At 53.5% G+C, this 16,501-nt stretch overlaps 9 protein-coding genes across 9 annotated transcripts; 4 read left to right on the plus strand and 5 right to left on the minus strand.

Moving 5' to 3' along the window:
• Positions 1-11: 11 nt before the first annotated feature.
• Positions 12-1,660, minus strand: J4E85_002102 (uncharacterized protein; the record flags this gene model as incomplete). The annotated part of the gene is made up of 2 exons (XM_051466382.1): positions 12-1,089; positions 1,140-1,660. The coding sequence occupies 2 exons, from the start codon at positions 1,658-1,660 to the stop codon at positions 12-14; spliced, it is 1,599 nt and encodes a 532-aa protein (XP_051329237.1).
• Positions 1,661-2,364: 704 nt separating this feature from the next.
• On the plus strand, positions 2,365-3,181 carry J4E85_002103 (uncharacterized protein; the record flags this gene model as incomplete). The annotated part of the gene is made up of 2 exons (XM_051466383.1): positions 2,365-2,681; positions 2,737-3,181. The coding sequence occupies 2 exons, from the start codon at positions 2,365-2,367 to the stop codon at positions 3,179-3,181; spliced, it is 762 nt and encodes a 253-aa protein (XP_051329238.1).
• A 250-nt stretch (positions 3,182-3,431) lies between these two features.
• Positions 3,432-4,301, minus strand: J4E85_002104 (uncharacterized protein; the record flags this gene model as incomplete). The annotated part of the gene is made up of 1 exon (XM_051466384.1): positions 3,432-4,301. One exon carries the CDS (start codon positions 4,299-4,301, stop codon positions 3,432-3,434), a length of 870 nt encoding a protein of 289 aa, XP_051329239.1.
• A 703-nt stretch (positions 4,302-5,004) lies between these two features.
• J4E85_002105 (uncharacterized protein) lies at positions 5,005-6,365 on the minus strand (the record flags this gene model as incomplete). Its single annotated transcript, XM_051466385.1, has 3 exons — positions 5,005-5,243; positions 5,295-6,064; positions 6,112-6,365. The coding sequence occupies 3 exons, from the start codon at positions 6,363-6,365 to the stop codon at positions 5,005-5,007; spliced, it is 1,263 nt and encodes a 420-aa protein (XP_051329240.1).
• A 2,501-nt stretch (positions 6,366-8,866) lies between these two features.
• Positions 8,867-10,390, plus strand: J4E85_002106 (uncharacterized protein; the record flags this gene model as incomplete). The annotated part of the gene is made up of 6 exons (XM_051466386.1): positions 8,867-9,062; positions 9,112-9,134; positions 9,200-9,428; positions 9,481-9,580; positions 9,636-9,908; positions 9,964-10,390. The coding sequence occupies 6 exons, from the start codon at positions 8,867-8,869 to the stop codon at positions 10,388-10,390; spliced, it is 1,248 nt and encodes a 415-aa protein (XP_051329241.1).
• Positions 10,391-10,780: 390 nt separating this feature from the next.
• Positions 10,781-11,655, minus strand: J4E85_002107 (uncharacterized protein; the record flags this gene model as incomplete). Its single annotated transcript, XM_051466387.1, has 2 exons — positions 10,781-11,551; positions 11,599-11,655. The coding sequence occupies 2 exons, from the start codon at positions 11,653-11,655 to the stop codon at positions 10,781-10,783; spliced, it is 828 nt and encodes a 275-aa protein (XP_051329242.1).
• Positions 11,656-12,248: 593 nt separating this feature from the next.
• On the plus strand, positions 12,249-13,721 carry J4E85_002108 (uncharacterized protein; the record flags this gene model as incomplete). Its single annotated transcript, XM_051466388.1, has 2 exons — positions 12,249-12,687; positions 12,739-13,721. The coding sequence occupies 2 exons, from the start codon at positions 12,249-12,251 to the stop codon at positions 13,719-13,721; spliced, it is 1,422 nt and encodes a 473-aa protein (XP_051329243.1).
• A 578-nt stretch (positions 13,722-14,299) lies between these two features.
• J4E85_002109 (uncharacterized protein) lies at positions 14,300-14,903 on the minus strand (the record flags this gene model as incomplete). Its single annotated transcript, XM_051466389.1, has 2 exons — positions 14,300-14,643; positions 14,693-14,903. The coding sequence occupies 2 exons, from the start codon at positions 14,901-14,903 to the stop codon at positions 14,300-14,302; spliced, it is 555 nt and encodes a 184-aa protein (XP_051329244.1).
• Positions 14,904-15,455: 552 nt separating this feature from the next.
• J4E85_002110 (uncharacterized protein) lies at positions 15,456-16,445 on the plus strand (the record flags this gene model as incomplete). The annotated part of the gene is made up of 3 exons (XM_051466390.1): positions 15,456-15,490; positions 15,549-16,256; positions 16,328-16,445. 3 exons carry the CDS (start codon positions 15,456-15,458, stop codon positions 16,443-16,445), a joined length of 861 nt encoding a protein of 286 aa, XP_051329245.1.
• Between the last annotated feature and the right edge of the window lie 56 nt (positions 16,446-16,501).

Raw genomic sequence — 16,501 nt, forward strand, 5'->3', positions numbered from 1 at the left:
CTCGTTTACTCTTACACTATCTCGTCTGTCATGCCTGCAAGTACCCCGGCGCCAACGATGCCTCCGTCCTTGGCCTCCTTGAGTGTGACTTGCTTATTCTTGTTTGACGATGAACCCTCCTCGACAATGACGTCTATCCATTGCTGGCATGTCTGCAGCCACTTTGGATACTGTGATATAGTTCCTCCAGCGTATGCTATGACCAGTTCCTCGATTTCGCGTTTGCCCTTTGCACTTGTACCGTTACTTGGAGATTGCTGCTTGTCTAGCGCGACGTCACCCACACAGTTCAACAGCCCAACACACGCGGCAGCGATGAGAGCGGAAGAACGCTGTTGCACAGCCTCGGCGATATCTCGTATCAGCTCCACCTTATCGACAGTCCAGAAGAAATCATCCGGGTTTGCGTCTGGGTATTTGCTTTCCAGCTCCCCTTGTACGATACGACCGCCCTTTCGTGCAACGACTTCGGAAAGGAAGCGTGTCGGCAGGGCATTCTTGAGCATCAGCGATGACGGTATTTGTACGCCCTCCTCCTTTGACACGACGTCGACAAACACCAAACGTACAATCTCGCCAAGATACCGCCCAGAAGTCATGTATTCGAACGGCTGGAAACCTGGTGCGTCGCTGTTGGCGTCGAGTGTCATGTCCCATTGTGTCTTGATGTTCAGGTCGACTAGCGGCTTGTCGGTGCCACGGATGGTCCACTCTGTGTTGATGACCACTGTTTCCGTAGCATCGGGGTTTGGAAGTGCGCTTCTTTTGTCGGGGTGTAGATTCTCGGGCTTCATTGGTACGGTGGCATTGGTGCCAGTGCCGACGATGAGGCCCATGGCTACGCGGCTGTTGGGGGCCGCTTTGGCCGCATAGGCTAGAGATGCGAACGTCGCTACTGTGTCGTTAGTAATGGCTGCTACCCGTATCCTTGGCAGTTGTGACTTGGAGTGCTTGAGCTGGTCTGATGTAGCATCTGTGTCACAGTATCGCGCATAGCCAGCCAAAAGCATCTTTCCTAGATTCAGATCCGATGTGATGGCGAACCCTTTGCCCATCGGCAGTAGGGTCGCTTCTGAGAGACGCGTTTGTCTGGATGACCTGTTAGTGAGATGTCGTGGTTCATTTAGGAGCCCACTTACGCCATTGGGAAGCTGAAAGTGATACCGAGCAGGATTTCGTCACCTAGAGGAGACGAGACGTCTTCTGTGGTCTCCTGTTCCTTGAGAGCATCCTTGACAACCTCAGCGATACAGTCACCAATCCAGGCAAATAGATCCTCGGCTTGATCCATCTTCAAGTGATCCTCAATCGGCCAATTCTTGTCATGACTCCTCTTGATCTGTGAAAACACGTTCTCCCCGACGGTGCTGCTGCGTGTCCGCTCATCCTCTGGGCCGCCATCTGGCTCTCCGATTAGCTCAACGAAGCCGACTCTCAGATTCGTGCCACCAACATCGATGCTCAAAAATTTGCCCTTCTCTTTGCCCGTGGGGAGCGCCGTGACTGGTGTGACTAGGAAGTGCTCAGTGGAGGATTTGGCGAGGTGAGTGTAGGTAGCCGAGAATTGGAGCGCCAGATCAAGCAAAGTGCTCGTATTGATAAAGCCGGTCAAAGCTTGAATCGCAGCCGGCGCAGCGTCCTGGTGATCATCCGACGCCATGTTTCGGGTCGGTACCTGGGTCAGGAACGGGTCTTGGGTGACGATGCAGGGCTGCTGTCACATGTATTATGAAGGCGAATCGGGGATTGGGTGCAGCCTTGCCGGTGGCAGAAGAAGACGATATGTCTAAAGGTGGGGTATTAGAATGTTAGAAAGAGTCATTCCATCATGAGCGAAAGAAGCGAAAGGAAAACGAGAGGCGTAAGATTGCAAGCGTTACGCGCGCAGCAGATCAGTCGTTCATGAGGTAGGATCCGTGTAGCCCCTCCGAAGCTCGGTGTTACATTCGTGTAGAACGCCACACGGCTACAGCATGACGGCTAATTGTTACGCCGTGCTCTGCTGCCTCCTCGGCTCTTTCCACGTGTTGGGAGCGAGGAGGCAGATTGTGGGTAAAGCGTCACGTCATTGAAGAACGCGTCTTGACAACTTCCTCGACGCTCACGAGATATAGAGTTTAGATTGTTTTGTTTTTGCCTGAGCCCTAGATCCGCCACTCATAGCCTTGACACGTTAGTCGACACGCTATCAGCAGCAACCCGAACGCCTATCAGTCCATCTCTTGCCGCATTCGACTTCGTCCATCCCATTACAAGCGCATCGTGTCCAGCAAGCCAGTCCAGACCACCAACCACCTATCACGAAATTCCCCTATACGAGACGCTACATAAGAGCCGCAGTCTACCCCGACGCCATCCCGCGCAATGGAAGAAAAGGCGCCCCTCCTCCCCAACTCGCACGTCGATGCAAACGCGCCGCAGTCCGACGAGACCATGGTATCGCGCAAGACGAGGAAGACGCGGCTGCAGATGGCTGCCGTCGTGCTGGTCTTCAGTCTGTTCTTGCTGGCGCGCCAGTTCACCTGTATGGACTTACATGATGAGGCCGACACCAAAGTGCCAGTAGACGTGCACATCATGTCCAAATGCCCGGATGCGCGCGACTGCCTGAAGAAGCTCGTCCTGCCCGCCATGGCCAACGTGTCGGACAAGGTCGACTTCCGGCTGAGCATGATCGGAAGGTACGTCTTGCTACCCACGCGGAAGGTGCAGACCACGTAGCTGACAGACACGCAGCCTAACAGCAGACGACGGCGTCGAATGTAAACACGGCCAAACCGAATGTCTGGGCGACATTGTCATGCTCTGCGCCGCATCCGAGTACCCCGACCCTAAACTCTACCTTGGCTTCACGAACTGCCTCACCACCGATTACGCCGAGATACCCGCTCGCTCCCTCATCGAAGACTGTGCGCTGGAACACGGCCTAGACTTTGGCGTGCTGAACGATTGTATGAGCAAGGAGAACGGCGCATATGGCATGGGCCTGCTGAGGGACAGCGTACAGCATAGTAGCGATGTAGGCGTCACAACGAGCTGTACGGTCAGACTGGATAGCAAGGTGCGGTGCGTGACCGATGGTGGCAAGTTCAAGGACTGCGAGGGTGGAGATAAGCCTGAGGATCTCATTCGGGATATTGAGAGACTATACGACGAGGCACAGGGCTGGACATATTCTTAGGCATACGATTTGGGCAATTTGGGCATTTGGTTCTGGCGTTTGGTTTGAGCGGCTCCTACACGCATCGTAGATTGATAGATATACCCAACACACCTCTTTCTTCCGTCACAACACACTCGGCAATGCGAACATCTTAAAGTCTTAATTTAATAATTTCAATACGCCTCCCATGAGCGGAAGACCTGACCAGTGCAGATGATAACTCCAATGCTAAACATGCACAAAATGCCTCCCACTTTCCCACTCTGCTCTATTGGAACTCGCCGAATTCGCCATCGTCAAAGCCCAAGTCCTCCGCCGTCTGTTTCGGTGGCGTGAAGTTCGAAGCGTCAAAGTTCTGCCTACTTCTCCTCCGCTCTTCCTTGACGCTCTTCGCGCTGGGCGGCGGTGGCAGGAACCCAGGTCCTCCACCCCCACTTCCCGGCGGCGGCTTTATGCTAAACAGCGCATCTTGCTCGCTCTTGCGGTCGCCCTCGTCGTTCTTCTCGCCGCCCTCGTGTGATCTCGACCGCCGCCCCTTCAAGCCACCCAGATTTATCGATATTGTCTCGCCGGCCTTGAGACTGAAATCGCGTTTCGGTTCTTCGGCGACGGGCGTTTGTGCGGATTTGGAGGAGCGCGATGACGACGACGCTGCGGGGTTCTGTTCAAAGCCCAGTACGCGACGGGCGTCTTGCAGCGCAATGCTGAAATCAAAGGCTTCGCTGCGTTCCTCGAAACCCATGCCCAGTATTGCTTTTCTCCCCTCGCCTACGACGGTGATGGCAAAGAAGCGGCTGCTGTCCAATGCCTGTTCTACTGTCCTCTCGCTCGTGTAGGGTGCTGCGGCAAACAGATCTCCCGTCTTAGGGTCCTCTAGCAGGAGAGTTGTTGTAACCTTCTCCTCTGCATCCTCGTTGCTTTGTTGCTCCTCATTGGACGGTATTGAGGTTTCGACGACGCGTAATCGGGCGGTGAAGATTTGGAGCTTGTTGTTGTCGGCTGTCCAGGTCGACGCCTGGTAACCTTTGGTAGAGGTTGCGGGCGGGATCTGGTAGATGTGGACTTTGGGCGCGAGGTAGAGGATGCGTTGGATGGCGGTTGAAGGGAGGGGCTCGCCGGTTAGAGGATCGACGTTCATGATTGATGGACTATTGGGCTCTGCGGGGCCTTTGTGCTGTCAAGTTATGCTGTCTGGTAGGTGCGTAATGCTTTGCGACAGTTGTCGTGCTTTGGGCAGTCCCCTGGATCTAGAAAGTTGGGGGAGCTATAATCTTAGCGGGGTAAGGCTTCCTTGAACTCTGCAAATCCCACGACGCTGGATCCTAAATGCCAATAACCTTCGAGGGCGCTCCGATTCAGGGTGGCTGTAATCTCAAACAGCGTTTGAAACGGGCGTGGTCGGAGGGATTGGAGGACATGATTGCCCTCGATTCTTCTCCAGTCGGTGATGCGTTGGCACTGCAGGGTCTCCGCGCTTTGGATGGAGAGACCCCGCCCATTCATATTCGTTGCGGGACATATGCAGCCCAGGTAAGGTGACCGCTTAGCGCTGCGGAACATGCGTTAGATCGCCTTAGTTTCCTCCATCATTTGGGATGTGACGATACGCGATGCTTGTGCGGTCTGTGGCAGGCTTAGGTATGACCGTACATCCATCGTCACGCGCTCGGTTCCAGAGTAAGGCGACGAATTATCTCAATGGAAGTCTATTTTATTGTCATGAGATACGCATGGTTGGTCTATTTTTGAGGTCAACAGCAAATCGACTCTAGCCCGCCGTCCAAGAATCTCGTGTACGAGTCAAGTATATACAGGAAGGAAATCAAAGACAAAAGCCGCGTCTAGATGTAGGTGTAGCAGAAAGGTCCACCCATGGTGCTCATCGCATCAGCAACAGTAATGTTTCCGGGGTAGGCGTGTCCGAGAGTCATAGTGTCGGTGAGCTTGGTCGCAGGAGCGGTGGGGTCACCGAGGGCGATGGTTCCGTAGATGGCGTTAGTCCTTTCCGCGGGGTTTACGTTCTGCCATGACCACCACACACGGTCGATCTGGGCGTGATGGAAGTAGAAGTAAGGGTCACCTGTTCATTGTTAGCCCAGAATACTCGTGAAATAGAGTACGGAAAACATACCAGGAGAGGTGAAGAAGTCAGAACCGGGGTCTCCACCCACGGTGAAGTGACCAGCAGTGTGCACACCCATGAAGTTGTTGGAAAATGCGTTCTCACCACCTTGCATGTCGTACCAGAAGGTCTTCATGTCAGGGCTGTTCAGAAGTTTGACAACCATCTCATCGTTGGTCCATTGGCTGGAGGACCAAGAAGAGATGTCACGCTTCAGGCAGCGGGGGTTGTATCCGAGACCGACATTCCAAGGAGTGGAGGAGTTAACAGTGATTGGGTTCTCAGGCGTGCAGAGTGCGTCGGTGAAGAGGGGACCAAGGTTGACAGACCAATCCTTGAATGGACCAGACGTCACGCAACCTCCGCCAGTGCCCTTGGGAATCTTAATCAGAGGGGCTAGATTGGTCGGTATACCGTAGAACGTCTGGTTGCTGCAGCCTGCATCACCATTGCCGCCCATGGAGGTATCGGAGCCGTCTAGGACAGGGCTCTTCATTGGGTCGTCAGCCCATCGAGGCCAGTTGTAGTATGGCTGGTAGCCCTTGTAACCACACTCGTCACGGAGAGTTTTCTCGTAGGCATAGGTGAAGTAGCGGTGCCATGGAAGGAAGTTGCCAGTGTTGTGAATGGCAAATGTTTGCTTGATGTGAGTAGCAAGAAAGTCATCGTATCGGTTCCGGCAACCCGGGCACTCAGACTCGGGTGTCTTAGGGGGTAGCTTGGAGATACACTGAACAGCCTTGACGTAATCTTTCTTCTCCGATTCAGTGAAAGTCACCCTGGGTATGTTAGCTAGCAGTAGAAAATTGAACTACGACGGACTTACCATTCCTTGCGAACAATGATGTTTGTGGGGTTGCACTTCTTGAATTGGTCAGGCTTCTGCGTAGCCTGGAAGATCTGCTGGTTGATGGCAGCAATACCCGCATACACATCAGCCTGCAGGATCTTTGGTCCGGGGAGATTTGGAGAGACATTCTGTCTCTTGTCGAATGTGACAGCGGGAGCAGCCTCTTCCAATGATGGAATGGCACTCGCTAGTGCTGTAGGCGTAAGCCAGAGGAGTGCAGCAGTGCGCATGACTGCGTTTCGAACCGGTTAAAAATGGGCGATCGACTACACAGAGGGGCTTGAAGGATGAAGACGATGGAAGAACTGAAACGGTCGAAGACGTTGAATAAGGTTCCGGGTGAGCGGCCGCCTGAGCTAGCTCCTACTGTATTAATATTAGGAGATGGGGGAGGCGTAGTCAAACTGTGGCGATGCCCTGGCTAAAGTTTGGAGGCCGCATGCGTGTTCAAATACTCGCAGGAGGTACCTTACTACTCGCCCCATCTAGTCTAATAACAGTTCAACATAACTGTGCCGTAGCAGATCGTGCTCTCTACAGACCCATCAACTCGGTTTGTTGATTCCGGGTAGCCATTGAGTCAGTTGGGTGGCCCTTGGGCTTATGCCATACTGAAGTTTTATTCGCCCGGTATCCGGCAAGCGTTTGAAAGGGTTGGACAACCTCCTTTGTGCGCGATCTATTACCGAATAGGCATCTGGAAAATGCCGAGGTCGCCTCGAAGGATCCGATGAGGCGTTTCCTCAACTCCGCTACACGTGGGTTCGCATGAGTCTCGCCCCTAAATGTAAGTAGAAAGAAGATGTACGACCGGAATTGACACCTGTAACTGAATGCAAGATGCGTTAGCGGCTCAATTTGATTGGATGCTGGATTATCGGGGTTCTCGGTTACGGGTTTATGAAGGTAGTCGAAGGATGCTGTAGGCGGCCTGGTATAAGCGGCTGAACGAGGAGCATCTCGAGCCGTGTGGGCCGGCAAATTCATCAAAGATGGCTGTAGCTTTCCACAGAGGGAAGCGCACCGGCACGCAGGCAACTCCCGATAAGAGTGCCGACTGGATGTATCGACATCGTGTTGCTTTCCTTGAAGGGTTTTGCTTCTCGATCCGATGAAGGTGATTGATCGCGGAAGAGAGCGAACACATCGCAGCGCGATCTTAGCAAGATCTTGATGCTTGACCATAGCCAAGTGCCACTTTATTTTACCCGGCCGCATCGTGCGAAGCCCGCTGTCCGGGTGCGGAACTCACGGGAAGAGCCCTAGGTTCATGGCGGATAACTGCTGTTTTGTGCTTATGGTCCGATGGAGAGCGCCAGATCGACCAGTCAATGGCTGGTGTAGAAGCTTTGATCAACGCTCGTGCTTAGGCAGAACGCATTAAGGTGGCTAATAACAGTCTTGCTCGGAGACCCTGTCGATTTTGAGGAGTCTTGAGTTCTGGTGCTCCAGCTCTGAACGGGAGGGGAATAAGGTCCACGGGCCGCGAGAACACGCTATGGCCGGATAATCCCAGGGCATGCCGCGGAGGCGGCAGCGGCAGCGGCAGCGTGAACGTCTAGCGCCCGACCGACCACCAATCCGTTTACTCATCTCACATGCTACCATCTACATCGCCTGCGGCAGGTCCGGACTTCGCTTACTCGACCTTGCTCGCGTGCCGCGATGTTGAGGTCGCACTTTCATTACCAATGGCTTTGGCATGCGAAAAGCAAGCAGTACGCATTAACACGAGAATATCACACACCATTGTCCGACGTACTCAAACTGCGTCCCATTCGTGGCCAATGGGCAGAAGACAGCACTTACGGTCAGTCGTACAGGAATGTTGGGCAATATGGAAGGAAGAAGTCTGAGACTTGCCGATGACTAGGATGTGTTCGTTTACACAACGTGCAGCAGTCTCCATCTCCGTGCGTAAAACGACAACCGTCTTGACTAAAATCCATGACCAGGACGCCTGACAACTAGACCGAAGAGGAAAGTCGCTACGAACTTCAATAATCCTTCAGTAAAACATCGCGTTCTCGTTCAGCCCGCGTTACTTCGATGCGCAGTAGGTGTACCTGCATAGCCTCCAACTCAGGCTATCCTCCGAGCGATATCTGTGAGAGGGCGGGCTTCGAAGTCCGTCTTCCCATAGAAGCATTGATCATCCCGAGTCTATATTTCCCTTGTCAACGATCGTGGCTTTAACCATGAATGACTGAGTGGACGGTACGGACCGCTCGGAACGTTGAGTGGTGGACAGGAAGACTGTGTCGTCAAAACGTTTCGCGCAGAAGGCTTTTGTATGAGAAATCCTTCGCGTGTGCTACCACATTTATCTTGAAGCCGAAGACGTAGCAGTTGCGCGGCACATCGAAGGATGAAGGATTAAACTTCGTACTCACAGAGCCGCTGGTCGCTACGAGAGTGGTCAGTTTTCCATGAGAAACGCCATTCCGGCTATTCGCAAGCTGCACGATCCTGCCGAGCCGCCATGTCGACATTGAAGTGGCGGCCCATGCATGTACGACGAGCTGTTACTGGCCTGAACCAGGACTGTTTGAGATGTATGTTCGCTTGTGTGCGGTTCGGGTTTACACAGGGTTTACACAATGTGCATGTGCCTAAGTGCTACTCTGGAGAAGCCCGCAGGAAACGCTCCTGAGCAGCACTCTAATAGTCTGGGGACCTACTTCCAAGACTCACGGTCTTGCCATCACTTTCAATCCGCGCAACCACCGACATGGAGTATCACGCCCTTATTGCGAGACAGGCCGAGGGCTTGCCCGTGATGCCAGCTCGGTCACCAGAGTATATGGCCGAGAATCAAGCTGGACGCTTGATGGCGGTGGAAGGTTCGTTGTTCGCACTGTCGACGAGCGCTATACTCTTGCGATTCTACGTGCGGCTCTTCATGCTAAAAACATTTGGCTGGGATGGTATGTATGATCCATCCGCATTTGTATCAAACAGAACTGACTGAAACAGATGCTATGATGGCGATTGCATTGGTGAGTCGCCATGCTCATGCATGAACTTGCTCGAAGGGAACTGGTTGCTAATCGTCACTTCACAGGCTCTAAGCTCCACCACCCTGGGCTTATTCCTGAAGGTCATTGACTTGGGACTTGGACTACATGCTGAAGCCTTTCCACCCGAGAACGTATTATCCTTCTTCAAAGTCATGTACTTCTACTCGATCTTCATCATCGCTGCATACAGCTTCATCAAGCTTTCAATCGGATTCTTCTTGTTACGGCTCGCGGACCGAACAAAGTGGCGTCCATTCCTCATTGCCATGTTGAGTAAGTCTGAATGAGCTACGTGGGAAGAGATAAGCAGTTAACATGCGATCAGTCTTCATTGGTGTGTTCACCATTGGTTCGACATTCGCCATCATCTTCCAGTGCATTCCGGTACAAGCGGGATGGGACTTCAACATGCGTCCGCCGACAGGGTAAGCTCTTCACTCACCTCCATAACATTTGAGAACAGCGCTAACGTGTCTTTAGAACTGCGAAATGCTACGATTCTGGCATCTTCAAAAACGTCGGCGTCTTCAACTCTTCAGTCAACATCGCCACTGATCTGCTCTTCGCCCTCATCCCCATCCCGATGGTGTGGAAGCTACAAGTTACGATCCAAACGCGCATAGGTCTGGCAGTCATCTTAAGCTTGGGTCTCTTCGCCTCTGCAGTAGCCATCTACAAGACGCCAATGCAGTACAACTTCTTCAAGATAACCGACTGGTCCGGCGATGGAGCATGGTACTACATTTGGCAACAGTATGCACCCTCCTCTGACAGCTCACTCTTCTCCTTTGACTGACCCCTCTTACAGAGTCGAAATGCACGTAGGCATCATCGCCGCATGCCTCCCAACCATGAAGCCCCTCTTCGCGAACTTCTTCGGCCAAATGCGTTCTCTCGCCACCAAAGGTCGCACCACTGGCAACAGTACACCTTTCCGCTCCAATGGGTACATGAAACACGACGACATGCGTCCCGGTAACGCATACGCCATGAGGAACATGTCTGGAGGCTCACAGTCGACGGCACGGGATCCATACTCCGAGGATACCGTGCTGGGCAAGGACACGTACACTTGCGAGGCTTCACGAGGAAGAGCCCTGAGTAGGCCCAAGAGTCTCGCGGGCGAGAGCGACGATAGTATCTTGGAGCATGAGGTCAATACCGGAGAGAGGCGCAGTGTGCTTCCTAGGGGTATGACTATCGTGAGGACTACTGAGGTCAACATTTCCAGATAGTGTGGGCAGGTGAGTTGTAGGGACGCAGCTGAGGTCGTTGCTGCTGCATGGCGTTATGAGAGATACCCTGGTAAAACCACTGACGGTCGCGCAATGTTTGTATGAGTATGTAATAACGGTTATTTGGTATGTAGCACATCTGCTTGGATAAGGACCTTCATCAGATTCTAGTCTATCGTGTAATCGTGTCTATGGTCTTTCTATGTCGTCCAACCTTTTCGTCTATGATAATCCTGGGGGATCTGATCCATCTTCACATGGATTGGTCCGCGCCGCAGCCACTGCCGTGCGCACATCATCAGGAAAAGACGGTGTCTACTGCGCCGCAGCATAGACGGACCCAACCCCCAGACTGTTGGGTGGATCTTCGCGAAATTTCCGAGCTTCCACTTAATTCGCCGTCTGAACGTCGATTCCAGCAGCGCCACTCTTGTACGCCTCGTAGCCTTCCTTGGCGGCCGCTTGGACAGTGGTCTTTCCCTCAACGATGCTCTTGCACTTGGCCAGGATGTTGGACCAATCCTCGAAGACCGTGAAGGGCACATCCTCGCGCGCGCAGTAGCTGATCAGGTCGTGACCCTTCTTGGCGAAGAGCAAGTCGGTCTCGCGGGCTGCAGAGAGATCGGACACACCGTCACCGGCGTAGAACATTGTTGGTCGGAGGTTCTCGGGCAGACTCGAGTACTTTCGCAGTTCAATGGACTTGTCGTGGCCGAAGCCAGACTCAGGGTGCTTGAACAGGATCTGCCATCCACCCTCCTCGTTGATGTTCTTGCCTTCCCGTGGACCGACGTGGTTACCCAGGACTTGCATCTTGCTTGCATCTGGTCCAACCAACTTCTCCAAGAGCGCCTTGATGACTGGCTCCATGCCCGAGCTCAGTACTACGACTGGGATGTTGTTCTCCAGCGACCATTCGAAGAAGCCCTTGAAGCCAGGGTCCAGCTTGATGTTGTCGACGAGGTACTGGATACATTGGTCGTAGGGCTTTGTGACGCTGTCCATCATGTCGCGGAAGGAGTCGCGGAAGGAGATCTCGTTGTTGAGGCAGGCGATGTTGCCCGCACGGCGTTTGTCGCGGCCGTAGCCAATGTTGTCGGTCATGAAGTCATTGGAGTCTTGGAGGGTGATTGTGCCGTCGAAGTCGGTGAAGAAGATGAACTATGCGTGTTAGTCAAGATGTACCAATCGTGTGGAAAGAGTTATACCTTGGGATCACTCTTCATAGCAGGCAATTGTGCCAGATCGATCTGTGCTGAACCCATGTTGGAATGCTAAACGAGCGACTATGGTGCTGGTTTACGGTGGAAGTGTGAATGTAGGAGTAAGAAGCACCCCGCCAGATATCAACGCCATGTAAAAGATTAGGCCAGGGGCGCTAGGAAACCCTTAATCGGAATGCCGGCAGTCTGCAAATAAGGAACGGGTTGCTAGAGCTGAGAGGGCCAGTCACCGTCATGCCGCAACCCCACGCGCCTTGGCACGTCAGCGCTCGCTGCGACGCCGCCCGCCCGCTTCGGGGGTCCGCATTTTGGCGCATTTTCGTCATTCGTCATACAGCTCAGGCGCTCTCCATGTGAGGGCAGAGACAAGAATGAGGCCACTGCTTCAGCATGCTTCACGCTCGCTTATCGCCAGTACGGTAGCCCCTTCTTCGCGTTCTTTCAGCAACGTCGCTCGCAGCGCATCGTCGGTGTGCTGGAGTTATAGGCATCGCACAGCTTCTGGTGCGCAGAGGTGGGATGGAAAGACACAATTGAGCGCCAACGTATCCGCACATCGGTCGCGGCGTACCTTTGCAAGCTCGACGAGATGGATGGAAGAGGGGAAACCGCCCAAGCCATCGGATCCCATCGCAATGCCACTGCCCGCAGACGACGCGAATCCCATCAAGCAACCTCCAACCAGACTATCAGCATCCACACCATCGCCAGAGGATCAAGAGCGGCTAGAGCGAAGACTTAACGCTTTGCTAGAGGATCAGAAAGCTATCAAGAGAGCAGCCGAGACTTCGGTGGCTGCATTGACGGATACCCCCGTCCCCGAGGTCAAGGAACCACCTCCACAAGAGCCGGAACCACCCAAGAAGGACGAGTCCTTGGACAACATTGCTCGCGTGCCGGATGAACATCTGCCTTCGCACCAAGAGAAGCAGAGATGGAGCCTTTCTAAGCGCTTCTCCGAGGCCATGGATGAGCTGCTGCCGAAGCTTGCTGTGGTCACGCAAAAGGTCAACACATACACTGGCACCGACTACTCTGGGGTGGAAGCACTCAGGAGGGAGATCAAAGAGCAAGGTACATAAACAAGTCGCCGACTATGGCGATGCGACAGCTAACACCACGTAGAGAAACTCGTCAAAGCCCGCCGCTCAGCCATTGATTCCGCCAAACAAGCCCTCGATACCGCCCTTGCCCACCAAGCTACCTCGCAGAAAGAAGTCGTCGCTCTCCTTGAACGCAAGCATTCCTGGTCAAACGGCGATCTCGAACGCTACATGGCTCTCATCCGCTCCGAACACATCAACGATCAAGCCGTTCGTGAAGCCAAAGACGCCGTCGCAAACGCTGAGAACGCCTTGGAGGACGCGCGGGCACAGCTTGAGAAGAGGGAACGTGCACAATACCATGAAGAGCAAATATGGAGTGATACTATCCGAAGGAACAGTACATGGGTCACGTTTGGCCTCATGGGTGTCAATATCTTCCTGTTGTTATTGAGTCTGGCCATCTTGGAGCCCTGGCGGAGGAGGAGGATGGTCAGGGAGATCAAGAATACGTTGGAGGCACACCAAAAGCTTGCTATGGATGCCGCCACACCATCAGTCGGTACTGCAGCAGTCGCACCCGCATCAGCCTCTCGAGGTCTGACGGCGATTGAAGAGGAGATCGACCGGGTCATTGATCATACCGACGCACCTGCAAAAGCCGTGGCGCCCGTAGTATCTGAGGTCATTGAGGAGTCGCCCAAAGCTGGTACAAACATTGCATCGCCAGTCGAAGCGGGCCTCATACCAGAGGTCATGTCTGAAGCAGCTGTTGATCCAGTGCCGACCTCTGCAGTTCCGGAAGCTGAGACCATCACCCCGGAAGAAGAGGCTCTAACACCCGAGGAACGCATAGCTGTCGCTGAAGAAAGCGCACCATCTCACGCCGCCCCTCGCTCCAAGCTGGAAAGCTTGCAGCAAAAGGCGAGCTTCATAGCACACGACATTGTGAGCGATCGCGTTATCTCGATGCGACGAATCGACTATACCAGCGCCATTCTTCAAGGTGCTGCGGCTGGAGCTGTTATCACGGCGAGTATAATTGCTATGTTGAGACCGAACTAAGGGTCTGCGTTTTGTACGACTAGACACATGTATCAAAAATGTATATAATTCATCTTGCGAGATGTTGCTATCTGCTAAACCGCTTTATAGCCGTATCTTATATCGATTTTGTCGAGATCTTTCGAAGATGTACCCTTTGTTCTAGGAACTTGCCAATGGAATGGAGAACGGTGTATGTCTGTAAGCTCCGTTTTTGGGGCTACGGTTACCTACTTAGGTATGATATCGAGAGAAGAGATGGTTCTTTTGCTGAGCCAGAGGCTCGCCCATTCAGTTGCGTATAGAGTATGCGTGGGTTGAGCTGAGATGCCTTCTACCAGAGGGATATGACCAACGAGAGTGGGTATACGTATCGCTCGTACTGCAGCTGTTGGAAGCTGTGTGTTCTATTACGTTGTTGCATCTTTCCTCCTGAGCCCAGTGCGCTATCGCGAGGAGGGACACAGGTGGGTACGTCCGGTGCGGAGGCACAGTCAAGGTGCGTTGCCGAGCGTTCAGGGGCGTGCGATGATGCTACCCACTTCCCAGTAGGCTCGACATAGCGAATGAGAGAAGCATGACGAAGACGCGATTTGCGCCTACTCGCTCATGTCCTCACTCTCATCCCCACCATCGATTCTAGCAAGCACTTCGCTCTCACGCTGTCTCTCTTTATCCGCCGCTTTTTCTACACTTTGTAGCATCGGTAGCTCTCCCGTACCATCCCACGCTCTTGCTCTCTTGATGATGTGTTGTGACTGCCGGATAACCTCCTCTTCCGCTTTCTTAATCGTGCCGCTAACTCTTACGACCCTTATTACGACAGGTGTATCGAGGGGTTTGGGAAGGTGGGTAATGTATGTGAGGGCTGCCCAGACCATTTCGTAGTGGTCTCGTGGACATCGTATTATGGCTGTGCTGGTCGAGGGGGAGTAGTAGTTGACTGTGCTATTCGTTAGTAAGGCGTTTGTGAGGCTCAGAGGAGTGCGCACCTTTCAGACCCGAAGACACCATACCCGAACCGTAATCGCCAAATAGGTCTTCGACTCCATCCCGTATCATGCGTACAATGACGCCCTGTTTGAGAGCATCGGGCGTTGGCGAGTGGATCTGAACGATATCTGGGAGTTGCGTCTTGCTCTTGGCGGGAGGCTCTGGGTAGAGGAAGTTGACCACTAGGTAGCGATTCTTGACGCGAACCATCTTGGGTGAAAGCTATATCCTAGCTGTATGTGTAACCGTGCTGTATGCGCGCGTCGAGCAGTGTGGGGTGTCGAGGTGCAGCGCAAACGGAATCACCCAAATAAAAAAGTGACAGGCAGATCCTTGACGCGACGCGATCGCAACCACCACAATTGAAAGGAGAGCAGTCCTCGCAATTAGTACTCGCGACAATTCTCTCGCACGCGCAAGCAGACGCCAAAGCGACTAAATTCACAAGCAACGCCCCATCAATCCATCCATCCATCCACCGCAAGCGCGATCCACGCATTAGCGCATCAGGCGTGAACCGGCTTGGCGATGACGCACATGGCTAGAGGCAGCATCCCCAGCTTTAGTGGCTCTCCTTCCGCAGCTGCACCCTCACAGCCAACGGCTACTATCACCACTCAAGACCCACTCCATCACAACGACCTAGTTTCTCGAGGACTCATCGCCCTTTCGAAAGCCCCTTCCGACCCCAAGTCGCGCAAACGAGCAAAAGTACCTCCAGCTAAGCGCAGAAGCCCTGGTCTTTGTCCACCAGCCGTCAACATGGCGTCTTCGTCTTCTTCCACGCCTCTGCTCTAGTACGACATACCTACTGCACAATATATGTTGTGAATAACGTGACTAACAACACTACAGCGCATGCATAGCCCACAACACCACCGTCCTCACCGAACACACCGCCTCGGCCTCTTCAAACGCCTCCTCGCTCGTGTCCCTCGTCCTTCCGCGCATCGCCCACGACAAATCCGCCCATAAGACTATCGATCAATCCAAGTTCTTCATCCACTGCCTCGTCAAATCGCCTTCGGACTTCCCCAACAACCAATCGACAGCCGGCGGCCTTACCTTCCTCGTCATTGCTGAGCGCGACCTCGGCCAGCGCATACCTTTTGGTTTCCTGACAAACCTCGAGAAGAAGTTCTTTGCCGAATTTGAGCCTGGAAGCACGAATTTTCACGACTTGCCGCCGTACGGATGCGCAAGTTTCAATGGCGCGTTGAAGAGGATGATGGTCGAGCAGGGTGGCACGCAAGCCGGTCAGCAGGATGCGCTAAGGACTGCTCAGCGCGAGATTGAGGGCGTCAGAGAGATCATGACGGAGAACATTGAGCGTGTGCTGGAGAGGGGCGAGCACATGAGTGTGTTGGTCGACAAGACGGGCAGATTGGGCGAGAATGCGCGCGACTTTAGAGTCCGGTCGAGGACGCTTAAGAGGCGAATGTGGTGGAAGAACGTCAAGCTGATGGTGCTGCTGACGCTCGTCGTCATCTTCTTGATCTATCTCTTTGTTGGCTTCGGCTGTGGTCTTCCTGGTAAGTTCACTGCGGATGGCATCTCACGAAGGTGCTCATTATCAGTGTGTACCTGCCTGCCTTGCGTAGACGGTGACACCCTGAAAGCGAACACTTTTGCAGCGGGCGATCTCTCGAACAAAACGCTAACGAACAACAGGTTGGGGACGATGCCTCGGTCATTAAAGTCACGCCGACAAAGGCACGAAACGACGGTTTCCAGATCTGCGACGAGTTTTGATGCGATTACGCAAAGCCTGACGACTTTGCGCGTGGGGAATTTGTTTATTGTATACA

This window comes from Alternaria conjuncta (assembly GCF_024043145.1).
Source record: "Alternaria conjuncta strain BMP 0040 chromosome Unknown scaffold_3, whole genome shotgun sequence".
Taxonomy (NCBI): Eukaryota; Fungi; Ascomycota; class Dothideomycetes; order Pleosporales; family Pleosporaceae; genus Alternaria; species Alternaria conjuncta.